The 24481-nt window shown below is 36.0% G+C and overlaps 2 protein-coding genes across 4 annotated transcripts in view; one reads left to right on the top strand and one right to left on the bottom strand.

The window, feature by feature from the left end:
• ECM2 (extracellular matrix protein 2) overlaps positions 1–23191 on the bottom strand; it is a 39364-nt gene extending 16173 nt beyond the window's left edge. The window contains exons 1-6 of one of the 3 annotated variants that reach the window (XM_079927558.1): positions 22767–23191; positions 11595–11907; positions 7517–7705; positions 4749–5318; positions 2366–2481; positions 594–729 (exon numbers count right to left, since the gene is read on the bottom strand). In XM_079927558.1, coding sequence (XP_079783684.1) covers positions 594–729; positions 2366–2481; positions 4749–5318; positions 7517–7705; positions 11595–11883 — 1300 coding nt within the window. In that variant the 5' untranslated portion in view covers positions 11884–11907; positions 22767–23191. Of the gene's footprint in view, positions 1–593; positions 730–2365; positions 2482–4748; positions 5322–7516; positions 7706–11594; positions 11908–22766 lie in introns of all 3 variants that reach the window. The other 2 variants (XM_079927557.1, XM_079927559.1) reach the window with 2 other exon arrangements.
• Positions 1–24481, top strand: part of CENPP (centromere protein P) — a 225726-nt gene that overhangs the window by 155174 nt on the left and 46071 nt on the right. The gene's annotated exons all lie outside the window — the stretch shown is intronic.

Genomic DNA, 24481 nt, shown 5'->3' on the forward strand with positions numbered 1-24481 from the left:
AAAGCCAAAGTGACTGCCATATAGAGTGCATGTGCTAAAGTTTATGTACTTTGTTTGTAGGATTACCCCTCACATAGTTGCTCATTTACTTATATTTTATGCATAATTCTCATTTGCCAAAACATGTCAAGTTAAAAATAGCAAAATGTTCAGAGACAGTGGGAGTTGTGTATGGGGTGTATTGTGCATCTAAGGAGACCCGTTCAACAAGCCATGATACTGTGTTATCACCACTGATACCAAGAACATCGGTACAAACACAGCACCAGAACACCTGGCTGTGTGGGGAATGTTAGTGTAACTCTTAGGATATTATGGATTTGTAATTTAGTTATTGTATTGTGAATGATGAAAACCTGAAATCAGTGAAAGTTTATTTATAAAATGCATTTTTAAGACAACGGGGAGTTTAAAATACATTTTTTTAAGTTTCACCAGTCAATAGTTAAAATAAATTTTATCAACTTAAAATGGTAACGTGACCTAAAAAAATTTTACTAGCTATTCATTTAGCAATATTGCAAATAAAATTTCCACACAACTACAGAAGAAAGGTTATATGGACACATATCATAAAGTCAAATGTTAAATACCTGATAAACTTTCTTCATCAATAACCTGAAGATTGTTCTCATTGATTTTAAGTTCTTCTAATGTAGATGGTAGTTCTGAAGGAATCGCTACCAAATTGTTTCCATCCATATTCAGGCGCATTAACTTCTTTAGAAGCTTAAAAGGCAAATCTCAAAATTACTTTTTTATCTTGTCACAGATGTACAGTCATATATGTCATTTAATGGTCAGTTTGTGGTAGTTACTAAAGTTTCACAAACCTTCAGTTGCTCAGGCTTAGACAAGAATCCCCATATTCTCCCTGCCACGTAGATGTTGGTCCTGTTAATAGCATTTATTCCCTGGTATTTTCAGCAAACTACATTTGGTGATTTTGCATCACACTCACCCATATTTTTATGGTGACTTTAGAAAGCAAGAGAACGCTCCTATCACCACTGGACCAGTCATATTTTCCTAGATCTTAGGTTTTCAACTTCTCAGCAGTAGACACAAAGTTAATTAAAACATGCAATAATCTGAATCTGTCATAGATGCTAACAAGACAGCAATTTGAACCCTTTCAATGTGTTTGTGAACTCAGTTTTCCATCTATACTAAGTAGAGACAGAGTCATAAAATAGCACTAACGATTGTGGAAATTCTTCAAAATTAAATGCTACAAATGTAACAAACTGTTTCTATATGGTACCCAAACAGTTTTGACTGTCTGGAGAGTGCATATCCACATTTGTTTGTTAGCCAAACTAACCTACACTACCAAAGTTACAGAATGATTTACATCAGTGGTGCTCAGAGTCAATTTCAGCAGTTTGGAAATGGGACAGAGAATCCCAAAACAAGAAAAAGGTAATTTCCTACAGTGTCCTCTTTTTTGATCAAATACAGGAAATGCACAAGTCCCAACTGTTGTTCTATCAGGACGACTAGCATGAGGCAGGACTCCAGGTCTTTCACATGAACATGGACACCAAGTGTCTGGAGCTCTCTCGTCTGCAGTCCAGAATCTATATGAGAACCAGGAACTGAGCTTGTAAGAGGCCAGTGATTTGTCCAAAGAGTGGACAGAAGACCACCCAAGGGGATAAAGTTTGACCTCCTGGCATGTAACTTGTTTTACTTGGGCTTCTTTAAGCGCACACATTTATGAGTATTTGTTTACACACATAAACCCCTCCTTTCTTCTGCCTTTGTTTTTCTGAAAGTCCTTGATACTCTGTTTTCTCCCTTTTAGAAAAAAATTTTAAATCTGATTCTTTCAAAGGTTTACTCTATGCTTTTCTCTTTCCCTAGCGTATCCCCATGTTAATTTTCATCTGAGCCCATTTGTCTTTCTAGAACCCCCTCCTGCTGAAGTATCCTTTATCAGATTTTGCAGATAGCACAAAATAAGGAAATTTTGTATTGCTGGCCTGAAAATGTTAACAGAATTTCCAGATAAGCTCTCCTTTTTTCCCAGAAATACCTCATGTACTAAGAGACCATATTTCAACATGTTTTCTGCTACTTAGGGAGAAACTCCTCTATAAATTCAAAACATTAGTTTTGTCATTCATGCTGTTGTGGGTGCTTTAAGGACAGAGCATAGGAAAAACAGCTAGAAACCTATAAAACAATATACTATATTCAAGATAAAACTTGACTACAGTTTAGGGACATCAGAAACTTTCTTCAGAGAAAACTCCAGTAAAACATTTTACTTTTCCTTCCTTCTCCATCTCCACCCACTGACAGTACAAGTCATGAAAAAGCCATCCACGTGGATTGTTAGAAGTCAGAGCATGTTATTTACCTTGAATGCTTTTGGACCTATGCCTGAAGAGGTGATATTATTTCTGCTCAGATCAAGCCTTTCCAAATTCGGTAATCCATTAAATGCTTCGTCCGGAATGGAGGTGATAGAATTGCCTAGGACACGTAGCAATTGTGTTTTAGGCCTATGTGCCTATAAATACATGTATACATGCACATGCATAGATAGCAAAAGAGAGCTTTATCTGGAGGAAAAGCAATACTTATAGCAAGGACAATATGTATTAAATAAGAAAATGAGTGTTTAGGAAAAAAACAAGACTGGGACTAGACTATTTCATATGGTCAAAATTTTCACTCTAAGGACTTGTCATGCTCCAGTACATCATGTTTTAGATGAAGCTGCTTTAAAACAGCCAGAATGTGGTTTGGTAGACAATTCTGTTAACATTATGCATTTTACAACAAAGATGTGTTTATGGAAGGTGCTATAGAGACTGATTTTTATAGTTCTTTGTATTTCCCTATTGACATTTCCTAGACCCTGGACCAGAAATATACTGTGTTTTACAATGAAACCCTGGGCATGTGACTTGCCTTCTTTGAGCATCAGTTTCCTCTAAGTAAGAAGCTTGGGGAGATAATCTCTCAGATTGCCTCCAGATCTTATGTTATAATTCTGTGACTTCAATCTATAGAAGTTCCTGCATGCTTTAATTTATGGGGTTTTGGTTTGACATTTAATTAAGTACAGTAGTCAATGATTTTTAAAGCCAGAAAATGAGCTTATCAGAAATAGTGAGTACTATAAAAATCATGTGGTGTCCTTCTTATAAAACCAAGATACTGTGACTGAGCACAGGTCATTCATCTTTCATAAGACTTTAGACTTTCACAATTTGTTTTGTTTTGTTTTGTTTTAATGGCAGAGCACACCTGGCATGCAGGCTACAGAAGGAGGGGGCATTGCTGGAGCAGGACACTCTGGGCATGAGAAGAATTCCTTAGGAGGTCATGTGAACATGGTATCAGGAAGGCCATAACACCAGAAATGTCCTATTGCAGATTGGCTATCCTGATTAAAGGGGTCACGCTGTGACCATTGAGTATTTATTTATACGATCATTTATTATTTCTGTGGTAGTTTATTTCTGTTACTTCCCCCAAGACACATCTGAAACCCCACTCAGATTCTCTCACCCCTGCATCTTCAGAGCTATCCCCAGCATGGGCCTTATTGCCAAGACTCATTCACTGTCCCAGTCTCCCCACCAGCCAGCCTCACACACGTATCTGTCCTGCCATTCCTCCACTCAGAGCTCTTCCTGGCCCTATAAGAATGTGGGCAAAAAGTCTGGACCACTCCATGCCTACCACAATGGCTAAAACAAGGGGGGGAAACAACAGGAACTCTCTGATATTGCTGGAAGGAGTGTCACAGCCATTTTAAGGAACTGTTTGGCAGTTTCTTATAAAGTTAAACATGCTTTTACTGTAGCACTCGGCAATCCCACTCCTGGGTATATACCCTAGGAAAAAGAAAACTTAGGTCGGCACAAACATCCATATGTGGATGTTTATAGCAACTGTATGCATAATTGCCCCAAGCTGGAAATAATCCAGATGTTCTTCACCTGAGACCTGTGGTCTGTCCAAACAACTGAACACCTCTCAGAAGTAAGGAGGAGCCAGCTACTGATAAACGCCACAACCTGCATAGCCCTCAGAAGCATTATGATAAATGAAAGAAGTCCAGCTGAAAAGGCTACATGCTGTATGATTCCATTTCTATGACATCCTAGAAAAGGTACTCTAGAGACAGAAAACATCAGGGCTGGTGAAAGGAGGGACATGAGAGAATTTGGTGAGGTGATGGAAATGTTATATCTTGATTGTGGTATTGACTGTAAGCATTTGTCAAAACTCAAAGCATAACAGGGGCTTCCCTGGTCGTCCAGTGGTTAAGACTTCACCTTCCAATGCAGGGGCTGCAGGTTTGATCCCTGGTTGGGGAGCTAAGATCCCACATGCTTTGCGGCCAAAAAAACAAAACGTAAAGCAGAAGCAATATTGTAACGAATTCAATAAAGACTTTAAAAATGGTCCACATCAAAAAAAAAAAAATCTTAAAAAAACCCTCAAAGAATAACATGCTAATAATGTTTTACTATATATAAATTATACCTTCTAAACCTGGCTTTAGAAAAAAGTCAATAGGAAATCATGGTTTCACTTGGAGGAATTTACTTTATACCTGATGGTGCTATTCTGCAGTAAACACCTATCTCTTCTGCAAAGTTTTTATGTTTGAAGATTGTGAAATTAATCTGTTTGGGGTCAACTTATATTATAAAATTAAAATATAACATTCATAGGACAATGGGAGTTAACCACAAAATCAATTTAACGTCAACATCTCTTACCTATGAGCTCCAGACTTGTTATCTCTGGTGCTGTTAGCGGTGGTATTTGTGTGAGGTCGGCGCTGATACAGGAGATGGTTTTGTATGACAGAGAGCACCTGCTTGGCAGAGGTGGTATGCCCCTGGGGGTAGCTGGGATTGGGAGTTGAGAGGGCATCCTGAACATATCTCCTCTGACGGCGTCATCGTCATCCTCGTCCTCGTCCTCGTCCTCATCCTCGTCCTCATCCTCATTCTCATTCTCCCTTGCTGGGTTTCTGTGTTGATGGGCCTGCCTCCCCTTCTCTCCAGGTCTCTGCTCTCCCCCTTCTCTGCTCTGTCGCTCATTGGGAGGTCTCCCCCAATCTCCAGGTCTAGGGATCTTTTCCTTTTGCTCCCTATCTTCATCTTGTTTAATTTCTTCTTCCTCCTCAAATTGAAGTTCCTCTTTTCTCAGTGCTTGATGCATTTCCACCCAAGGAGACGGCTGTTGCTTATGAAGTAAACTGGTAGGTTCTCTTTGTTCTGAAGAATCACCAGAAAATTCAGTTCTGTCATTTAATGCTATACTACTGAGTAGCAAATAGGAGGCTACTGACCACATAAGGAGAAGACAGCAGAGGCAAGTTGTGGTATTAATGAAAGGAAAAATCATAGTGAAAATTAGGTTAGTAAATAACATTCCCTGTAGGTATATGAGTGCAGTTTAAATGTGAAATGTATCTTGAAATTTTTGTTTGAAGTTTTAATAGAAATAAATAAACTTTATTTCTGTTTTGTAAGACTTTATAGGCAATTCTTGTTTTTCCTTGTGAGCCTTAATACTTATTTTTACTAAAGTATCATGCTATCTGGTGACTAAAGAGGGAATAATATTACCATATATTGCTTACCATAAGCAGTCCTATTGTGAGATTGTAATATAATCAGATGTGATAACTTTATAGTAGATACTGTTCAGTTAATTGGGCTTATTGATAATGTAAGAATTTGTACACTGTCAGACATAAAAAAGTGAAAGAGATGTACCTTTTACTTGTTTATGGTAGTGAAATTGGCTTTTATTTATAGATTTATTATATCTGTCTGATTTTCTTTCAGCTCCATGGGCCTAAAAGCATCCTCTGAAATTTAGAGTTATAGAAAATTCTCTTCTGTTTTCCTCCCAGACTCTGTACTTAAATTATTTTTACTTCTTGAGACCTATAGAAGATGTCCTGGATTTAGATGATGTTTCTTTAACCTAGACATATGCACAAGAGTACTTTTTATTATTCCATGATGATGATAGCATAATATATAATAGTAGAAAGTTTATCTACATTTGTATTTAGCTGTTATTATCTTTGGCAGAAAGTGGGGAAGACTTGACAAAGACCGGATTTTAGACTCACCCTCTGAATGAAGAGTTTTAGGGAAAAGTGAGCTCAGTACATAGATTTTCTTTCATCAAAATATAAAAATTTACTTAATCATTTCTATGATTTTATTTAATGCCATACATAAATCACCCCCAAAAAAGAACTCAAAATATAATTATGTGAAGGAATTACTTGAGATTTCAAGTCAGTATGTATTATAAAGTCTGTGAGTTATTTTTTTCACATCTCTGACAGAACATGCAAAAGGAGAGTAGGAAAAAATTAGCAAAATGAAACTAAAACTATCATATTGAAACGTTTAAAATCTTTTCTGTATATCCAAGTTTATTTTTCCAAAATAACCACAGCATTTCAAGAATAATAGTTCAAGTCCTTTGAAAAATGTCTGAGAATTTCTGGATCTTGCCTTTATAAATCTTCTGGTTCATATCCCAAGGAGTCAGTTTCATTAAAAACTTTTATTCTCTAACATTTTTTAAAGTCATAATAGCTTAGTAAAATAATTAGTAGTATACACCAAAATACAGTTCCTAAATGTTCTGATGTTCTTCCTGGTAGGAGACTTTTGTAGGTAACCACCCTGTGATCATCCTGTGTGCTTGGAAACAATCTACCTTGATCATAGGCAACAGAAAATATCTGTATCCCTTCCCATCGAATTATTTAACACATATTTATTTATTTCATAAGCTATTGGCCAGGCTTTTCTTGCAGGAGTCCTGAGGCTTCCTCCCTAGAGTCCTCTACTGCATCAGCCTCATAGATAAGGCACAGTGAGCAGCCAACAAAACCTCATAGTGTGATCTTTCTGTGCACAGCAGTGCCACAACAGAAAGCCACTGCTCCAGGGCCATTGCCCTTTATTTCCCTAGGATTACCTGAGCAGTAATGACTGCACATAGACTGGGAAAACTGCACATAGACTGGGAAAACTGGGAAAACTGGGCTTTTTCTCTAGATGCAAACCACTCCTCCCTTTGTTCACCATGAGTTCTTCATCTTCATTTGGGTTGATAACTGTAAACACACTGAGTTGAATTAAGTGAGATAATGCATGTAAGGAACTAAGCAGAGTTCTTCACGCATACTAAGAACATGGGAGCTGTTTGCTATGTAAATTCTATCACTACATCTGTAATGCTGCGAGTCAAATGTGGAATGTGATCTGGTCTGAGTTTACTCATTCTAATAGAGCTAGAACTCTAAAGCCAAGATGTTTTATTTTTCTCTCCCCTATCATGCAATTTCCCAAATAATTTCCATGTTTAGCATCATTGTGCCAATATTTTAAGTACCCTGATGACTAGTTTATCATAATTTAAAATTTAAGGTAGTGACAAAATAAAAACAAATGGAAGTTAAAGACTAAATCACATGTGATATTTTGTTTGGGCTAAATATTTGTACCAGTATCAGAGCAGACGGGGCAGCATTCTCCTTCAAGTGTAACTGTTTGGGGGCACATCTGAGGGTGGCACTTGGTCTCATCACAAAGGACTCTTCCATTCGAGCAGAGGCAGGTAGTGCAGGGCTCAGGAGACCATACAGCTTTGTTATACATGATCATCCCATTTGCCAAACAGTGTCCTTTCTTTCCTAGAAGAGAACAGTAACATTTAAATTCCTTGTATGATTACTAGCACTTGTGAATGGAAGTGAGCCCAATGTGATAGACCCACACAAGAATAACATTCTATGTTCTTTCATGCAGAGGATAAAAGTATCTTACAGGTGTAACCCTCTGAAATGCTTTTCACATGCTGTATTCTCAACCCCTCTTACTTAGGCTCTGAGAGTGACCTCCTCATGGTAACTTGAGCCTGAATCGTACTTCCATCCTGCATCTGTCAGGATGGCTAAGTTATACAACAGCAACAAACAACCCCCAAATCTCAGTTATTTCTTGTTCCTGCTATGTGTCCAATGTAGATATTGTCAGGATAAAAAATAGGCTTCATCTCCAAGCAGGCTGCCCTGATGACCAGCACAGCAGTGGGAATGTGAGGTTGCAAATAACACACAAGCTCTAAACATGTCTAATTATATTGACCAAGGCAAATTATACGGCTACATCTAACTTCAGAAGAGAAAAAGCAGTATAGTTCCATCACATGCCAGAGAGCAGAGAGCTGGAACAGCACTAATGATGAATGAGCCCACATTGTACCCTTCCTGATGTGCAGATGGAGAGGTGAAATAAGACTGTATGCTTGTGGTGCTTTTTACGTTGAATTCTCGATGAGACATTGCAACAATCTCTTATTTTTTAGAATAGTTGTGTTATTGAAATACAATTCAAATACCCTTTTAAAGTACACAGTGCAGTGGGTTTTAGTATATTGTTTTCTCTACATAGAGTGTTGTAGATACATGGATATGTGTGTCAACTAAGCAGGCCATTAGACAGTCAATTTGAATATTAGAGGGGATGTTTTCCTTCCAATCCTAGTGTTATTCCTGATAACTCTTTTCCATCTGTTGAGCCACTGTCCCCGCAAATGAGCTCTCACATTTGTCCCCTTCTTTCCCTTACTGCTGTGTCAACCCTGTTCAAGCCCTACCCATCTCTCATTTGGATACTTACAGTAAACTAATCCCACCCATCCAATTTCTCCCCTGGAAAAAAAAAATAGATATAATCAGGAGTTGTCTCCTGATTATAAAAGTACTATAGTGTATCAAAATTCCAACAGCCTTTTTTGCAGAAATGGAAAAGTTAATCCTTAATTTCATAAGGAATTATAAGGGGCCCCAAATAGCCAAAAAAAATCTTGAAAGAAAATAAAATTTTTTGAGGGCTCACACTTCCAGATTTCAAAACTTACCACAAAGCTACAATAATCAGCTTATACCAGTATGGTACTGGCATAAGGATAAACATAGACCAGTGGAATATTGAGAGTCCAGAAATAAACCCATTACATCTATGGCCAATTGATTTTTGACAAAAGTGCCAAGCCCATTCAATGGGGAAAAAAGTTGTCTCTTCAACAAATGGTGCTGGGACAACTGTATATCCGTATGCAAAAGAATGAAGTTGCCCCCTACCTCATGCCAAATATAAAAATTAACTCAAAATGGATCAAAACCTAAATATAAGATGTAAAATATAATATTCATAAAATAAAGCATGACCTTGGATTTCGCAATGGATTTTTAGATATGATTCCAAAAGCACAAGCAACAAAAGAAAAAATAGATGAATTGGACTGTATCAAAATTTAAAATTTGGTCCATTGGAGAACATTGTCAAGAAAGTCGAAGGACAATGTACACAATGAGAGAAAATATTTGCAAATCATATCTGATAAGGGTCTAATATCTTGAATATACATGAAGAACTCTTATAACTCAACAACAGAAAGCCAGCCCAATTAAAATATGGACAAAGGACTTGAATAGACATTTCTCCAAAGAAGATATACAATGAACAATAAGCACATAAAGAGATGCTGAGAGTCATTAGGGAAATACAAATTAAACCACAATGTGATAATCACTTCACTTCCACAAGAATGGCTATATTTTTTAAATGGAAAATAATGGCAAGGATGTGGAGAAATTGGAGTCTTTGTATATTGCTGGTGGGTATATAAAATGATATAGCTTCTCTGGGGAACATTTGGCAATTTCTCAATAAATTAAACATATAATTACCACATGACCCAGCTCCTAGGTACCTGATATTCCACTTCTAGGTATATACCCAAGGGAACTGAAAACGAGAATTCAGATAGAAACTTGTACACAAATGTTCGTAGCTGTGCTATTCACAGTAGCCAAAAGGTGGAAACAACGCAATTATCCATCAATGGATGAAAGGATAAACAAAACATGGTATTTCTCTGCAATGAGATATAATTCAGCATAAAAAAAGAATGAAGTACTGATACACTGTACAACATGAGTGAACCTTGAAAACATTATGCCAAGTAAAAGAAGTCAGACACCAAAGGCCACATATTATAGGACTCCTTTTATATTAAATATTCAGAATAGGCAAATTCATAGAGACAGAAAGATCAGTGGTTGCCAGGGATTGCGGGGAGGAGAAAATGGGGAGTAAGTGCTTAATATATATGTAGTTCCCTTTTAGGGTGAAGAAAGTGTTCAGGAACAAGTTAATGGTGACGGTTGCACAACATTGTGAATATACTTAATGCCACTGAATTGTACACTTTTAAATGGTTAAATGATAAGTTTTATGTCATGTGTATTTTACCACAATTTTTTTTTCTTTTTTTTTTGCGGTACGCGGGCCTCTCACTGTTGCGGCCTCTCCCGTTGGCAGAGCACAGGCTCCGGATGCGCAGGCTCAGCGGCCATGGCTCACGGGCCTAGCCGCTCCACAGCATGTGGGATCTTCCCGGACCGGGGCACGAACCCGTGTCCCCTGCATCAGCAGGCGGACTCCCAACCACTGTGCCACCAGGGAAACCCACAATTTTTTTAAATTGTACTGTAAGACCACTGGAAAACATTTTAGGACAATTTAGAAATCTTTCGTATACATCTTCTATACCTTTTAATGCACATCGCCCTATGCTGCATATTTTTTAAAACAGATTTGAGATCACATTATGCATACTACTTTTCAACCTTTTTATTTTCTATTATTATAGCTTGGATATCTTTCCACTTAATTAGGGAAATTGACCTCATCGTTCTTTAAGAGTTATGGGTACCCTATAATCATCATTTTAAATTCCCTGCCTCCAGGCTCTTTCTTCTCTCAATCATGTTGTAAATGTGACCTAAATTGTCTCTTTTCCTGGTAATTGTATGTTATTTCTGTTAACTTCGTGGAAATAACATCATTTAGAAGCATTTGGTTTTCTTGAGACAATGTATGAAGTATTGGTCACAGAATATTATGTGGTGATACATTCTTTTGAAAGTTTTATGTAATGGTACCATATGTATAATATAATTACTTTTTCCTTCCAAACCTGGAAAAATGTGGACCAACTAAATATTAGTGTTTAAAAATGCCTAGTTGAAATCTTCGGAAGAATTTCCAATCTTTTCAAACTTTAAAAATTCAGTAGTTTGGTCTATATAAAATAAATTCAGTGGCTTAACTTCATGTTTGGTTGAAAATATTTAATAGCCGTGAGTTCATAGACTCATCTGAATCATTTATTTCTATATCCTAGATGATCTATCATGATAAATGAAAAAGCAGTTTTGACATGTATATTACTATATTATGATTACAACTATTTTAAGTACATGGCATAGTAAACAGACTAGAAATAATAAACCAAAATAGTAACTATGATTTTATAAATGTAGTTATAGGATAAGTAATATTTTTTCTGTTTTACAATAATTTGTATTATAAGTATATTCTGTGAATGGTTTTTTAAATTATTTCAAAATTTATCTTTGTAGATTAAACCAAAAGATAATATAATAACTTGAATTTTTAAAAAATTTTCTTTTTGGAGTTTCTCTCTCTTCCTCTCTCCTACTGTTTTCTTACCTGGTAACACATTATAGCTTGCTTCTACTCCGGGAAATCTTAAAAAGGATTCAAACTTTTCCTCCGTACTATAATCCAAGTTAACCATGGGAAGTGTTGCTGCTGGTGTAACTATCCTCATTTGCTGAATTCCAAGCTGTCTACTGGATCTGTGGATGGGCGAGGAACTTTTTCTCTGTCTTCTATAATACATCTTCCTTCTTTCCTTCCTAGAAGTTTCTTCATTTTGTCCAAAGTCAGTTTGAATAACGAGAAGCAGAAGAAAACAATACAAGCTTGAAAACTTCATGCTTGCTTTTTCACTATTTGATTCCTAGGATGAGAATGAAACAGAATTTCAGAGTTAGTGACTAAATTTTTACCTCTGAAAATTGGCCTATAATTGCCTATATCCCTCAGCAGCAAGCCTGTGAGATATAACACATATAATATATGGGCTCTATGCTATAGTATTACTGCCAAGTCAGAATTTAGAATTTTTCTGTCAGAATCAAATAATTTTTAGTACTTTATTGCTAGACCAGACATGAGCAAACTTTTTCTATAAAGAACCATATAGTAAACATTTTAGGTTTTACAGGCCATGCAGTCTTTGTCATAACTACTCCACTCGACCCTTGTAACATGAAGGTAGACAATATGTACACAGTTTATGTATGTGATATGTACACAGTTTGTGTACGTGATATGTGCACAGTTTGTGTACATTATATGTGTACAATTGTGTACACAAATTCCAAAACAGGCAGTGGGTCAGACTTACCCCCCAGGCCATAGTGTGCCGACCCCTCTCTGGACCACTGTGTTGTAGGTTTTCAGAGGTTACTCAGGAGGTTTCTCTCCACCTCTCTGCCAAGTCATTCTGTGACTAACATCATCCACAATTCATTTTCCCAGCTCTTATATTTTATTATTTTTTTCTCTACTGTTCTAATTTTCTTTGTTGGGGGGAAAGAGCATAATTGCACCAAATAAAAATAACAGCAAACAGCAAACTACTATCAGTTATAAAGAGGTAAGAGGGACAAAGAGTAACTTTTAATCAGCTGGTCTCAAGAGGAGTACAGGGCTCTGCACATGGTGAAGCTGAAAAACATATTTGAGAAATGAATACTTTTTCAAACCTTGAACATGGATTAGCACAGAACAGAAATCCCTGAGAGGGGGAAAATCCAAGTTGAGCTCCTGCTCACTGCCTGGAGGGAGTTCCTTCCGAGGCTGAAGACCAGGGTGAGGACCCAGGCAGAGCCCAACAATCTCCCTGAGTTGAAAAAAGAAACCGAAAAACCTGGGGTCCTGGGGATGCCAGAGAGGCAAGAGTTTGCAGAGCAGAGCACAGGGAGGTGAGAGCTACCCTGAAAAAGACTTCCAAAGATATCAAGCCTTCAACCGAGTATGATTACCACATTTGTATGAGAAAACTACTCAACACTTGAGAAAGAACTACCATGAAGGACAAAAAAAGAAAACATCCTTTAGGCTAGAAAAGGCTGGGCAGACTCTGTGTGTCCACCAGTCATAGTGGAGAACCTGTACTGCAAAGGGCATCAGACAGAGTGCTCAGAAGGGCATCGGCACATCAGAGAAAACAATTTACCCTAGACTAACGGCTGATCTGATCCCATTTACAGCACTGAATAGCAAGCCTCCAGAAAGGATCAAACGGTGTGCAACAACTTAACTATGTCCCAGAGCACCCAACAAGTACTGGGAAATCCAGCAAAAATTTACCAGGCACACAAAGAAACAGGAATTGTTGACCCATGATGAGGAAAATCAATCTATTGAAACCCATCCATAGCACAGCTGACATAATTATTAAGTAGGTCATTAAAAGTTATTAAAACCATAATCTGCGTGTTCAAGAACGTAGAGGAAAGATATTTAAAGAAATCCAAATTGAACTTTTAAAGATGTAAACTACAATGTGAGAGAGGAAAAACTATACTGCAAGGGATGAATAGCACATTAGACACTGCAGGAAAAAATTAGTAAACTTGTAAACATAGTCACAGAAATTATCCAAAATGAAACACACACACACACATGACCAGTAAAAAACATGAACAGAGCATCTTCAAACTATGGGACAACTTCAAGAAGATCAATTTATGTCCAGTTCCAGTCCCTGAAGGACTAGGGAGGCACAAAAATATTTGAAGAAATAAAGACTGGTCATTTTCCAAATTTGATGAAAACTATAAACCCACATATCCAAGATCAATAAACCCCCAAAATAAGAAATATGAAGAAAATTATGTCAAATATTCATCATAATCAAATTGCTTTAAAACCAGTAATAAGGGGAACATCTTAAAAGTGACCAGAGAAAAAGACACAAAGTTAAGAATAGAATAAAAGACTTCTCATTCAAAACAGTACAAGCCAGAAGACAGTGGAACAATGACTTTCAGGTACTGAAAAAAATCAACTTATATACTCAGTGATAATGTCTTTCAGAAACACAGGCAACATAAAGACTTTTTCAGACATAGAGAAGCTGAAGGAATTAATCACCAGCAGAATTGCACTGTAAGAAATGCTAAAGTAGAAGGAAAATTATATCAGATAGAATTATGGATCTACACAAAGGAATGAATATCACAGGAAATGGCATATATGTAGATAAATGCTCTTTTTTATTTTTAAATCTCTTTAAAAGATGCTAGTTTAATACAGTCATCTGTTTAACAGTTGTGTTGATTAATATAATAATACTGTATTTTGGGGTTTCTACCTTAAGTGAAAGTAAAATGTATGACAACAGAAGCAGAAAGGAGGAAAGAGGAAGTGTAAATATACTGTTATGTTCTAATACTATAAGCAAAGTGGAATATCAACTGAAGATAATTGTAATAAGTTAAAGATGCATACTATAAGCCCTAAGGTAATCACCAAAAAAACAAGAGTTATAGCTAATAAACCAATAAAGGTGATAACGTGGAGTAATAGAAATAATCCAAAACATATTACATGTAAATCATATTAAATGTGAATTTATTAATTGCCACAGAGACTGTCCACATTGAATTTTTAAAAATTAAGACCCAACTCTAGGGACTTCCCTGGTGGTCCAGTGGTTAAGACTCCATGCTCCCAATGCAGGGGGCCTGGGTTCAATCCCTGGCCAGGGAACTAGATCCCACATGCATACCACAACTAAGAGTTCACATGCCACAACTAAGGAGACTGCAGCCTCAACTAAGACCCACCACAACAAAATAAAATAAAATAAAACAAAATAAAATAAAATCCCAACTCTATGCTGCCTATAAGAAACTCATGCTAAATAAAGATACAAATGGATTAAAATTAAAAGGATGGAAAAATATATACTTTGGTAACACTAATCAAAAGAAAAGTGGGGGCTTCCCTGGTGGCACAGTGCTCAAGAATCTGCCTGCCAATGCAGGGGACACAGGTTCAAGCCCTGGTCCGGGAAGAGCCCACATACCGTGGAGCAACTAAGCCGGTGCGCCACAACTAAGCCTGCACTCTAGAGCCTGCGAGCCACAACTACTGAGCCCATGTGCCACAACTACTGAAACCCACATGCCTAGAGCCCGTGCTCCACAAAAGAGAAGCCACCGCAGTGAGAAGCCTGTACACTGCAATGAAGAGTAGCCCCCGCTCGACTCAACTAGAGAAAGCCCACGCGCAGCAATGAAGACCCAATGCAGCCAAAAAAATAAATAAATAAAATAAAGTTTTAAGAAAAGACATATTTAACTCAATAAAAAAAGTGGATGGCTATATTAATATAAGATGAAGAAGAATAAAGAGAGCCATTATGTAATGATAAAAGGATCTATTCATGAAGATGTAACAATTCTAAGCCTTTATACACTGAACAGTACAGATTCAAATTACATGAAGAAAAAAACTGGTATAGCTGCAAGAACTAGACAAATCCACAGTTATCATCCAGAATTTCTACTTTCTTCTCCCAAATCTGGATTTTTAAAATAGTAGATCACAAGCTAAAACAACAAGATAGCACTGTACCCTGTTAGAATGGCCAAAATCAAAAACACTGACAAATTGTGAGGTAAGGGTGTGTAGCAACAGGAACTCTCATTTATTGCTGGTGGGAATACAAAACCATACAGCCACTCTGTAAGACAGTTTGGCAATTTCTTACAAAACTAAACATACTCTTACCCTGCAATCCAGCAGTCATGCTTCTTAATATTTACCCACATGAGCTGAAAACTTATATCCACACCAAAACCTGCGCATGGATGTTTACAGCAGCTATATTCATAACTGCCAAAGCTTGGGAACAACCAAGACATCCTTAAGTAGGTGAATGGATAAATAAACTGTGTTACATCCAAACAGTGGAGTATTATTCAGCACTAAAAAGAAAAGCTCTCAAACCATGAAAAGACATGAAAGAATCTTAAATGCTTATTACTAAGTGGAAGAAGCCAATCTGAAAAGGCTAGTACAGTGTGACTGCAACTACATGGCATTCTGGAAAAGACAAAACTGTGGAGACAGTACAGACATACTTCGTTTTATTGCACTTTAGCATGCTTCACAGATACTGCATTTTTTAACAAATTGAAGGTTTGAGGCAACCCTGCATCAAGCAAGTTTATTGGCACCTTTTTTCCAACAACATTTGCTCACTTCATGCTGTCACATTTTGGTAATTCTCACAATATTTTAAACTTTTTCATTATTACCAAATTACTATATTTGTTATGGTGATCTGTGATCAGTGATCTTTGATGTTACTGTTGCAAAAAGATTATTATGCTCTGAAGGCTCAGATGATGGCTAGCATTTTTTTAGCAATAAAGTATTTTTTAATTAAGACAGGAACATTGATTATCTTTTTAGACATAATGCTATTGCACATTAAATAGAATACAGTATACTGTAAACATAACTTTTATATGCACTGGGAAACCAAAAAAAATTGTGTGATTCCCTGTGTTGCAGTATTAGCTTTATTGTGGTTGTCTGTAACCAAACACACAACATCTCTGTGGTATGCTTATATGCTTATTTAGTCAGAGTTGCATGTTCATTGATTTATGATCCTACTTTCAGTTTGTGTTTTCATTGTGGCCAGGTGATGCTCTTGCTTCCTAGCAATCTATATCATTTATAATGGTGCTTCACTGTATAGAACTCAGGTTTTGAATGAATCTTTGAAGTCATCTGCTTTTCCAGTAATGGGAAGTTCTTTATCTTCCATGTTCAGACAGCTCTGTCAGAAAAGTCTTCCTTAGATTGAGCTACAATTTGTTGTTCATATCATGGCCCATAAGAGATTTACAGATAAGCCATGTTCACACAGTTTTCTTTCTCCTGAGTTCTTAATCTTTTTTTATCAATGCTTTTTAAGATGTGTTTACGTTTCTAAAACTAGTACATAATTTTTAAAAACTCAAAATGATACACAGGCATAAAAAACAAGTTGCCTTAACGATAATTCATAGTTTAGTACAACGGTAGACCTACTTTTTCTTCAGGGTCCAGAGAGTAAATATTTTTAGCTTTGCAGGACAACAGTCTCTGTTAAAACTATTCAACTTTGTTATTGTAGCCAAAAATAACCATAGACAAGTAAATGGATGGCCACAACTGTATTCTGATGGCACTTTGAAAAACAGAATTTGGCCTATGGGCCATAGTTTCCCATCCCCTAGTTTAAGGGTATCTTTCATGATACCTTCTAAACATATATGAACATATATATTTAAACATAAATGGAATTGTTCGATATACTGCAATCTGTTTTCTTTCCATTCAGTAATAAATTGTGGTCATATGGACATATATGTCAATGTATGTAAATCTATCTGGTCTGTGCACTCTATTTTCATTCCATAAGTTATGTAACAAACAATTTGGTGATGGATATTTAATTTTTTCCACTTTTCCTCTGTTGTAAACACTCCTGTGGAAATTCCCTTTTGGTCCAGTTGTTAGGACTCTGAGCATTCACTGCCAAGGGCACGAGTTCAATCTGTAGTCAGTGAACTAGGATCCCACAAGCTGCGTGGTGTGGCCAAAAAATGAAACAAAACAAAACACTCTTGTGCATATATCTTCTGGAAATATTTTTATGTTCTTTTTTCTTTTTTTTTTAAACTGAAGAATAGTTGATTTACAATGTTGTGCCCATCTCTGCTGTACAGCAGTGTGACTCAATTATAAACATATATACATTCTTTTTTTATATTCTTTTCCATTATGGTTTATCACAAGATATTGAGTATAGTTCCCTGTGCTATACATTAGGGCCTTGTTGTTTATCCATTCTAAATATAATAGTTTGCATCTACCAAGCCCAAACTCCCAGCCCATCCCTCTCCCTCCCCTCCTCCCCTCCTCCCCCTTGGCAACCACAAGTCTGTTCTCTATGTAAAAATATGGAATGCTTCACAAATTTGCATGTCATCCTTGTTCAGGGGCCATGCTAATCTTCTCTGTATTGTTCCAATTTTAGTATATGTGCTGCCAAAGTGAGCACTTTTATGTTCTTAATTGTAATTTTTAATTTATAAATAATGTAATAATAGATTTTCTGTTGTTTTTAACTATATTGTCTCTTGGGTTTATTTTTGGATGAAATTTAATATAAGTCACTTTGGTCATATTTATTAATATATTTTGAGGCCATGGTATAGGTATATACACATTTAGAATTGTTATATATTTCTGGTGCTTTTATCATTAGGTACTTTCTGTATCTCTAGTAGTGTGTTTTGTCATAAGATCTACTTTGTCTAATTAATGTAGCTGCTTTCTTTTTATTAATGTCTACTTAATATATTTTTTGCATCATTTTACTTTCAGCTTTTCATATTTTCAATATATTTTCTATTAGCGTATCATTTTTAGTTCAATATGACAATTTTTATCTTCTAATTGGAATAGAAAGTCTATTTTTATTTACTGTAACACTTGATATGTTTGAATTTAAATATATTTTCTGAATATTTGCATTCTATTTGTCCTGCCTGTTCTTTGTGTGTTTTTTTTTTCCATTCTTGCTTGCTTTCTTTTTAATTGATTGCTTAGTTTTTATTATTCCATTAGTAATTGTATACTTTTCACTATAAAGTTCTTTGTAGAGATTACCGCATACATCCTTAACTTATCAAGTCTAATATAAATTAGTACCTTTACCTCTTTCTGGACTTTAACTTTACTTACCTCATCCTAGAACATATACTACTTTTGTCGTATATTTTAATTCTTTATATTTGTTAAACCCTCAAAAGATTATTATTATTTTATGCTGAAAGTTCATTTAGATCAGGCTCTCTCAACCTTAGCACTATTAACATTTGGGTTGGATAATTCCTTTGTTGTGGTGGGGGGCTGGCCTTTGTATATTTAGTAGCATCCCTGGCTCCTACCCAGTAGATACCTCCTCTCAGTTATAACAACCAAAAATGTCTTCATATATTACCAGATGTGTCTTGGGGGTGGAAGGATTCAGCCTGCCTCCAATTAAGAACCACTGATTTAGATCTTCCTAAACATTTATCCTTTTTCTTTCTTCTTATTTCTTTCTGTATCTCCAGTCTTCTATCAGGATTATTTTCTTCCTAAAAAATACCTTTTAGTAATTGCCTTAGTGCAGGACTGCTGATGACCAGTTCTTTTGTTTGTTGGTCATATGAAAATGTTTATATCTTATGTTCATTCTGAAAGGATGTATTTGCTAAATATGGAATTCTAGATTGACAAGTGTTTTCTTTCAGCATTTGGAAGATTTCATTCCAGTATCTTCTTGTTTCCATATTTTGTGTTGAGTAGTCATCTGTCAATCTAATTATTTCTCCTTTAAAAGTAACTTTTTTTGTTGCTTTTAAGATATTCTCTTTGGCTTTGGTTTTCAGCTGTTTTACTCTGTTGTACATAGATATGATTTACTTGGTTTTATCCTATATAGGATTCATAGCACTTCTTGAATCTGTGGACTGATATTTATCAAATTTGGAAATTTCTTAGCCCTTACGTCTTCAAATAATACTCTCCTACTTCTCACTCCTCTTTCTTTTCAAAACTACAGTGACACGTATGATAGCCTTCTCATTATGTCTTTAATGTCACTTTCCCTCTCTTGTATTTTTTATCCTTCTCTCACCCTGTGATTGATTCTGGTTATTCCACTAACCTCCCTTCCATTCACTAATTATCTGTTCAGCTATGGTTTATCTGCTATTAAATCCATCCATTGACTTCTATTTTTCTATTATTGTGTTTTTTTAGTTTTTCAGCTTTTCAGTGGGTTCTTATTGTTTCTGTTTCTCTACTGAAATTTTCAATCTTGTTTTTCACGTTTTGAACTTATTAATCACATTTATTTAAGTCTGAGTCTGAAAACTCCATTTCAGGACATTCTATATGTCTATTTCTATTGTCTGTTATTTCTTTCTAGGTTTTTAACCATTTTCTTCTGTTTCTTCCTATGCCTGATGGCATTTGATTGCCAACCATTGTATATGAAAAATTGTGAATATACTTTGAAGCCTACAATGATATATTTATTATTTATCCTAAAAGGATTTACATTCAGACATGAGGTTAAGGGCACTAACAATCATAAATTGAATGATTTGAAGCTGAGTTTCACTATAACTAATTAATAATTATACTTTAAGTCCCAAACCAAAACCTGGTGATTTCATCTGCATCACTTTTGCCTGCCACCCCTGCTGCTTGATTGGCCCCATTCCTTGAGTTTTGTTTCTGTCTTGAGAGGCTGTTTTAAAGCTATACTAAGCTTCTCAGTCACCTCTTTTGGTTCCACAGATGCCTCCAGAAGAAAAGCTGTTCCAGACCTCTTAGGATTCCAGTCCTATCCCAAATATTGGCCCTGTTATTTTTTCCTATTTTTTTCTAATTATTCTCAGTAGGCTGAATGGTCTGAATTGCATAGTCTGCCATTATAAGAAGCATGAGTTCCCTCAGATTAGTTTTATTGCCCTGAAATATATCATTTTTCTTTTAGAGAATGTTTTGGGTTGTAAAAGTTTTGAATTCATATATGTCAGAAAATATCATTTTGTTTAGTTGGAAATAGAATTATGATTTTAGAATAATTTTCCTTCAATACTTCATAGGTATTGTTCCATTTGTTTCTTATATCTGTTACTGATGAAAAGTTTAAATTGAATCTGATTCTCATCTCTTTGTAATAAGTCTTTTTTCCTCTCTCTGTAGAAGTTTTTTTTTCAGATTTTGAACTCATTTTTAATATTCAGAAGTTCTACTATAATGTACGGGTTTTGTTTTTTTCCTTATTGTATCCTTCTTAGGATCTTTTACTCTAATGACTTCTTTCTTTTCCACACAAGCTCTTTTTACACAGTTCTCTCCCATACCTATTCAAGGCTATGGTTTTTCTCTTTAAATTCATTCCCATCTTCTCTCTGTATTTGAAGCATTCCTCACAGTTTCTGTCTCACCAGAAGCTCCCCTTCTTATTTCCTACTGCAGCTATATATCCATGTGTGTATTTGTTTGTAATATATCTTCTCTTATGTCTAGGTATTTGGTAAGAGGAAAAGAGTGATATCTGCTTAGTTTGCCCTCTTGAATCTCAGTTCTTTTTATAACTTCATCTGCCAGAATTATCCTCCTGTAGTCAGGATGTACTTGGATCATATGCTGACTTGTCACCATTTTCCCTTGGCTCAACAAATAGCAGCCTCTAAGTTATTTTCATGTCAACTAACCTCAGCATGCAATCTCTTTTTCAGTATATAGGTACTTTAATTACTGCAGTAATTTCAAACCCTTTACTGTAGGTCACTGAAATGAAACTATATTAGAACAACTTTTCATAATCTATATTAGTTTTAGAAAAACTAACATGCAAAATATAAGGGAGGAGCAAATCCCCTAGCTGATTGGTGGCTAAACTTGTCAAAGCCCATTCAGAGAGCAAGGTAATATGTTGGGAAGAAATAGCAACAGCAGCAGGGGAAAGCAATATGAAAAGTTGCACTGTGAGACAGGGTAGAAGTAGAATTTGCTGAGTGGCGGGGGAAGTGAGCTCTGACAGAGAGCATACATAAAATGTGCTCTACATAAAATGTGCTCTACATAAAATCTGTACATGGAGATTTTCTTGCTTTGACAGTCATATATGTGACTCTCCATCCTGTGGTAGGTGAGAGTTATGAGGAGTCAGGCCCTGGATCTAAGGGCTCTGGAGATAAACTTCCATGAGTGTCTCAGGCATCGTGTTGTCCCTGAGCCTCTTACTTAGCAGAGCATTGCCCAAGCTCACCCTTCTCCCATTATCCCCATCCCTCTTTGTCTTCCACCCCCCTCCCAAACTGGCTCACTTTTACTTATCCAGAAATCTAAATAGATATGTACAAAAATAAATTTACAGAGCTATCTTAATTTTAAGAAAATCAGAATCTAAACAGTCTAATTGAAATGTTTAAATAATGTTTATGAAATGGCCTCTCAATACTAATTTTATCATTGATGCCTCGGCCTTTGTTATTTTCAGTGATTTATAGAATTTCACATTTATTTAATATTTATTCCAAAAACAACTTTATAATTGAGTGAATATGTTTCTAGAGGTAAACTTTTATGACACAATAGGTCTAATCACTGTAGGTATTATTTTGATCAAGTAAAATTTTCTTTCATTTTAGCATTTATTGTGTTTATCCCAACATTAAATATCATCTGTAAATCTTGGTTAACTTACTATTTTTTTCCATTAAAATTCTTCGTCATCTGTCTTAAGTAAGCTTTAAAAGGGTTTAAATTAAATTTTAAACTTCTACACAAAGCCATGAGATGCCTATTATCCCTTTTAACTTCACTCTATAGGCTTATAATGAAAAACATTTTTAATTAATCCTTTATGCTCTTTTAGGACTTAAAAATAGAAAAGAATGAAATTTTCAAACCAACTTATACTTCTATTGAGCATGTAATTCTATTTAAACATATAAAAATATATTGAATCCTAATTTCATAAAGTTTTAAATACTTCGGAAGTAGTCATCCTGAAAAAAACAAGTAAACAAAATAATGTACACTTTAAACTTTTAAAATCTATTAGTAAGAGCTTATTTCCTCAAGGGTTAAACATATTTGCAACATAAAACAGCCAAATATTAAAACCATTCCACATGCTTTAGTAGAAACTTAAAATTTAAAACATTTTACCTGGAAATCTAAACTAAGTAGGCTTTGCTTGGTGTCATTTAAGTCTCCAGATGAAAATGAAACAAAACCAGAGCTTTCTTTAAAACAAAGAAGGGATTGTTGAAAATTGTTAACTGACTTCTTTGCAAAATCTAAAATAACTGCTTCCCTTGGGGATACATGCCTTTCGGTTCTTTGTGCAGAAAATCAGCCAAGAGAGTAACCAGGGAAAATAGTTACCAAGGCAAATATTTGTTCTAAATCATGGGAAAAGTGGAAAGCAGCAGAGGGGGGGAAAAGCATTAGTCTGTAGGCTGAGAAGGCGGAGTTGGAAGCACAAAAGGGGAGCTTGATTAAGAAATGCGTGATTTTCATAGACTAATTACATTAAAAATCTTAACGTTCCAAGTTAGAGGACTATGCCTTCCTGGAATGCCTTTAATTGGGTTAATGTTATTTAACTCTCTCATCGGCTCTCTGCCTGCCACACCAGTCTCACACACAATATTGTTAACAAAACAGAAAGCTGTTACATATTAATGTCATTTAAATTATGTAACTTCCAACCTTAAGCAATAAGAAGAAAATATTCAAGGGAGCTATGAGGCTTCTGATTAAGGTAACTGGCAAATTAATTATCTACCTCAGCCTCAGTTTCTTCATCTGCAAATAAGCAGGTCAGAGACAGATCAAGGTTCCTGGCCCACAGTGCTGCTTATAGAGGACCTTGGGTGACTTACTGCTGTTTGTGACTAAAGTTTTTTCTTTGTACAGCTGGGATGGTAATACCTATCTTTCAAATTTTTGTGCAGATAGAATGAATAGCACATACAAAATGCCTGTCGTAGACTAGGTAATTATAATATCTATTTTTTAAAATTCTTACTTACCTCATGGGTCTAAATTATTTGACAGAGAGAAGATACATTTTTGTCTTTCCAAAATCTTAACATGACCTGGGTAGATCAAATCAAGATGATGGACTGAGCACATGGGCCACCCAAATTCCTAAAAATAACAAAAACTATGTTTGTTTTTAAAAATGTAACACTGCACTACAAAATAATTAGTACTATTAGAAGACAAGAAATGTTGAGAAATTCCTTGAAAACTGAAGGTACATAGGCTCTGTCTGGCAGACGACAACAAAACACGTATGAGACAGGGTAACTCTGAGGGTGTTCCAGGTTTAGAAATTATAGATCCTGGGAATGGTGAGATTCGTTGGGAAACTGTACTCAAGAGAAGCAGGGCATATGACCCCAACCTTCCTGATGTCTCCATCATTTGTTCAAAGTATTAGGCATTTACCCCCAAATTGAACCCATGTTCTCTTCCACTTGGCCCTGGGTGTCTAGTAGAAAAGGGAACCCCCATCTTCAGAATCCAGACTAGCTCAACCCAGTACAAGCACAAAGTTGACTATCTCCACCCACACATTCAGAGCTTTGGGTCAGTGTTCTTAACATATGCAGGTAGCCCAAGATTACCAAACATTTGCAAAGATTCTAACATTAGAGATAGGAGTTCCCCTCATCTCCACCCCAAAATACCTACCCACAATCAGAAAAGAGCTTTGGAAATTTAATCAAGAATGAGAAGCCACTACAGACCTATTTGAATTGCAAAAACCAAAACACTGATAATACCAAATGCGGGTGAGAATGTGAAGCAACAGGAATTCTCATTCATTGCTTGTGGGAGTACAAAATGGTACAGCCACTTTGGAAGGTAGT

Source organism: Stenella coeruleoalba, assembly GCF_951394435.1.
Source record: "Stenella coeruleoalba genome assembly, chromosome: 7".
NCBI classification, from domain to species: domain Eukaryota; kingdom Metazoa; phylum Chordata; class Mammalia; order Artiodactyla; family Delphinidae; genus Stenella; species Stenella coeruleoalba.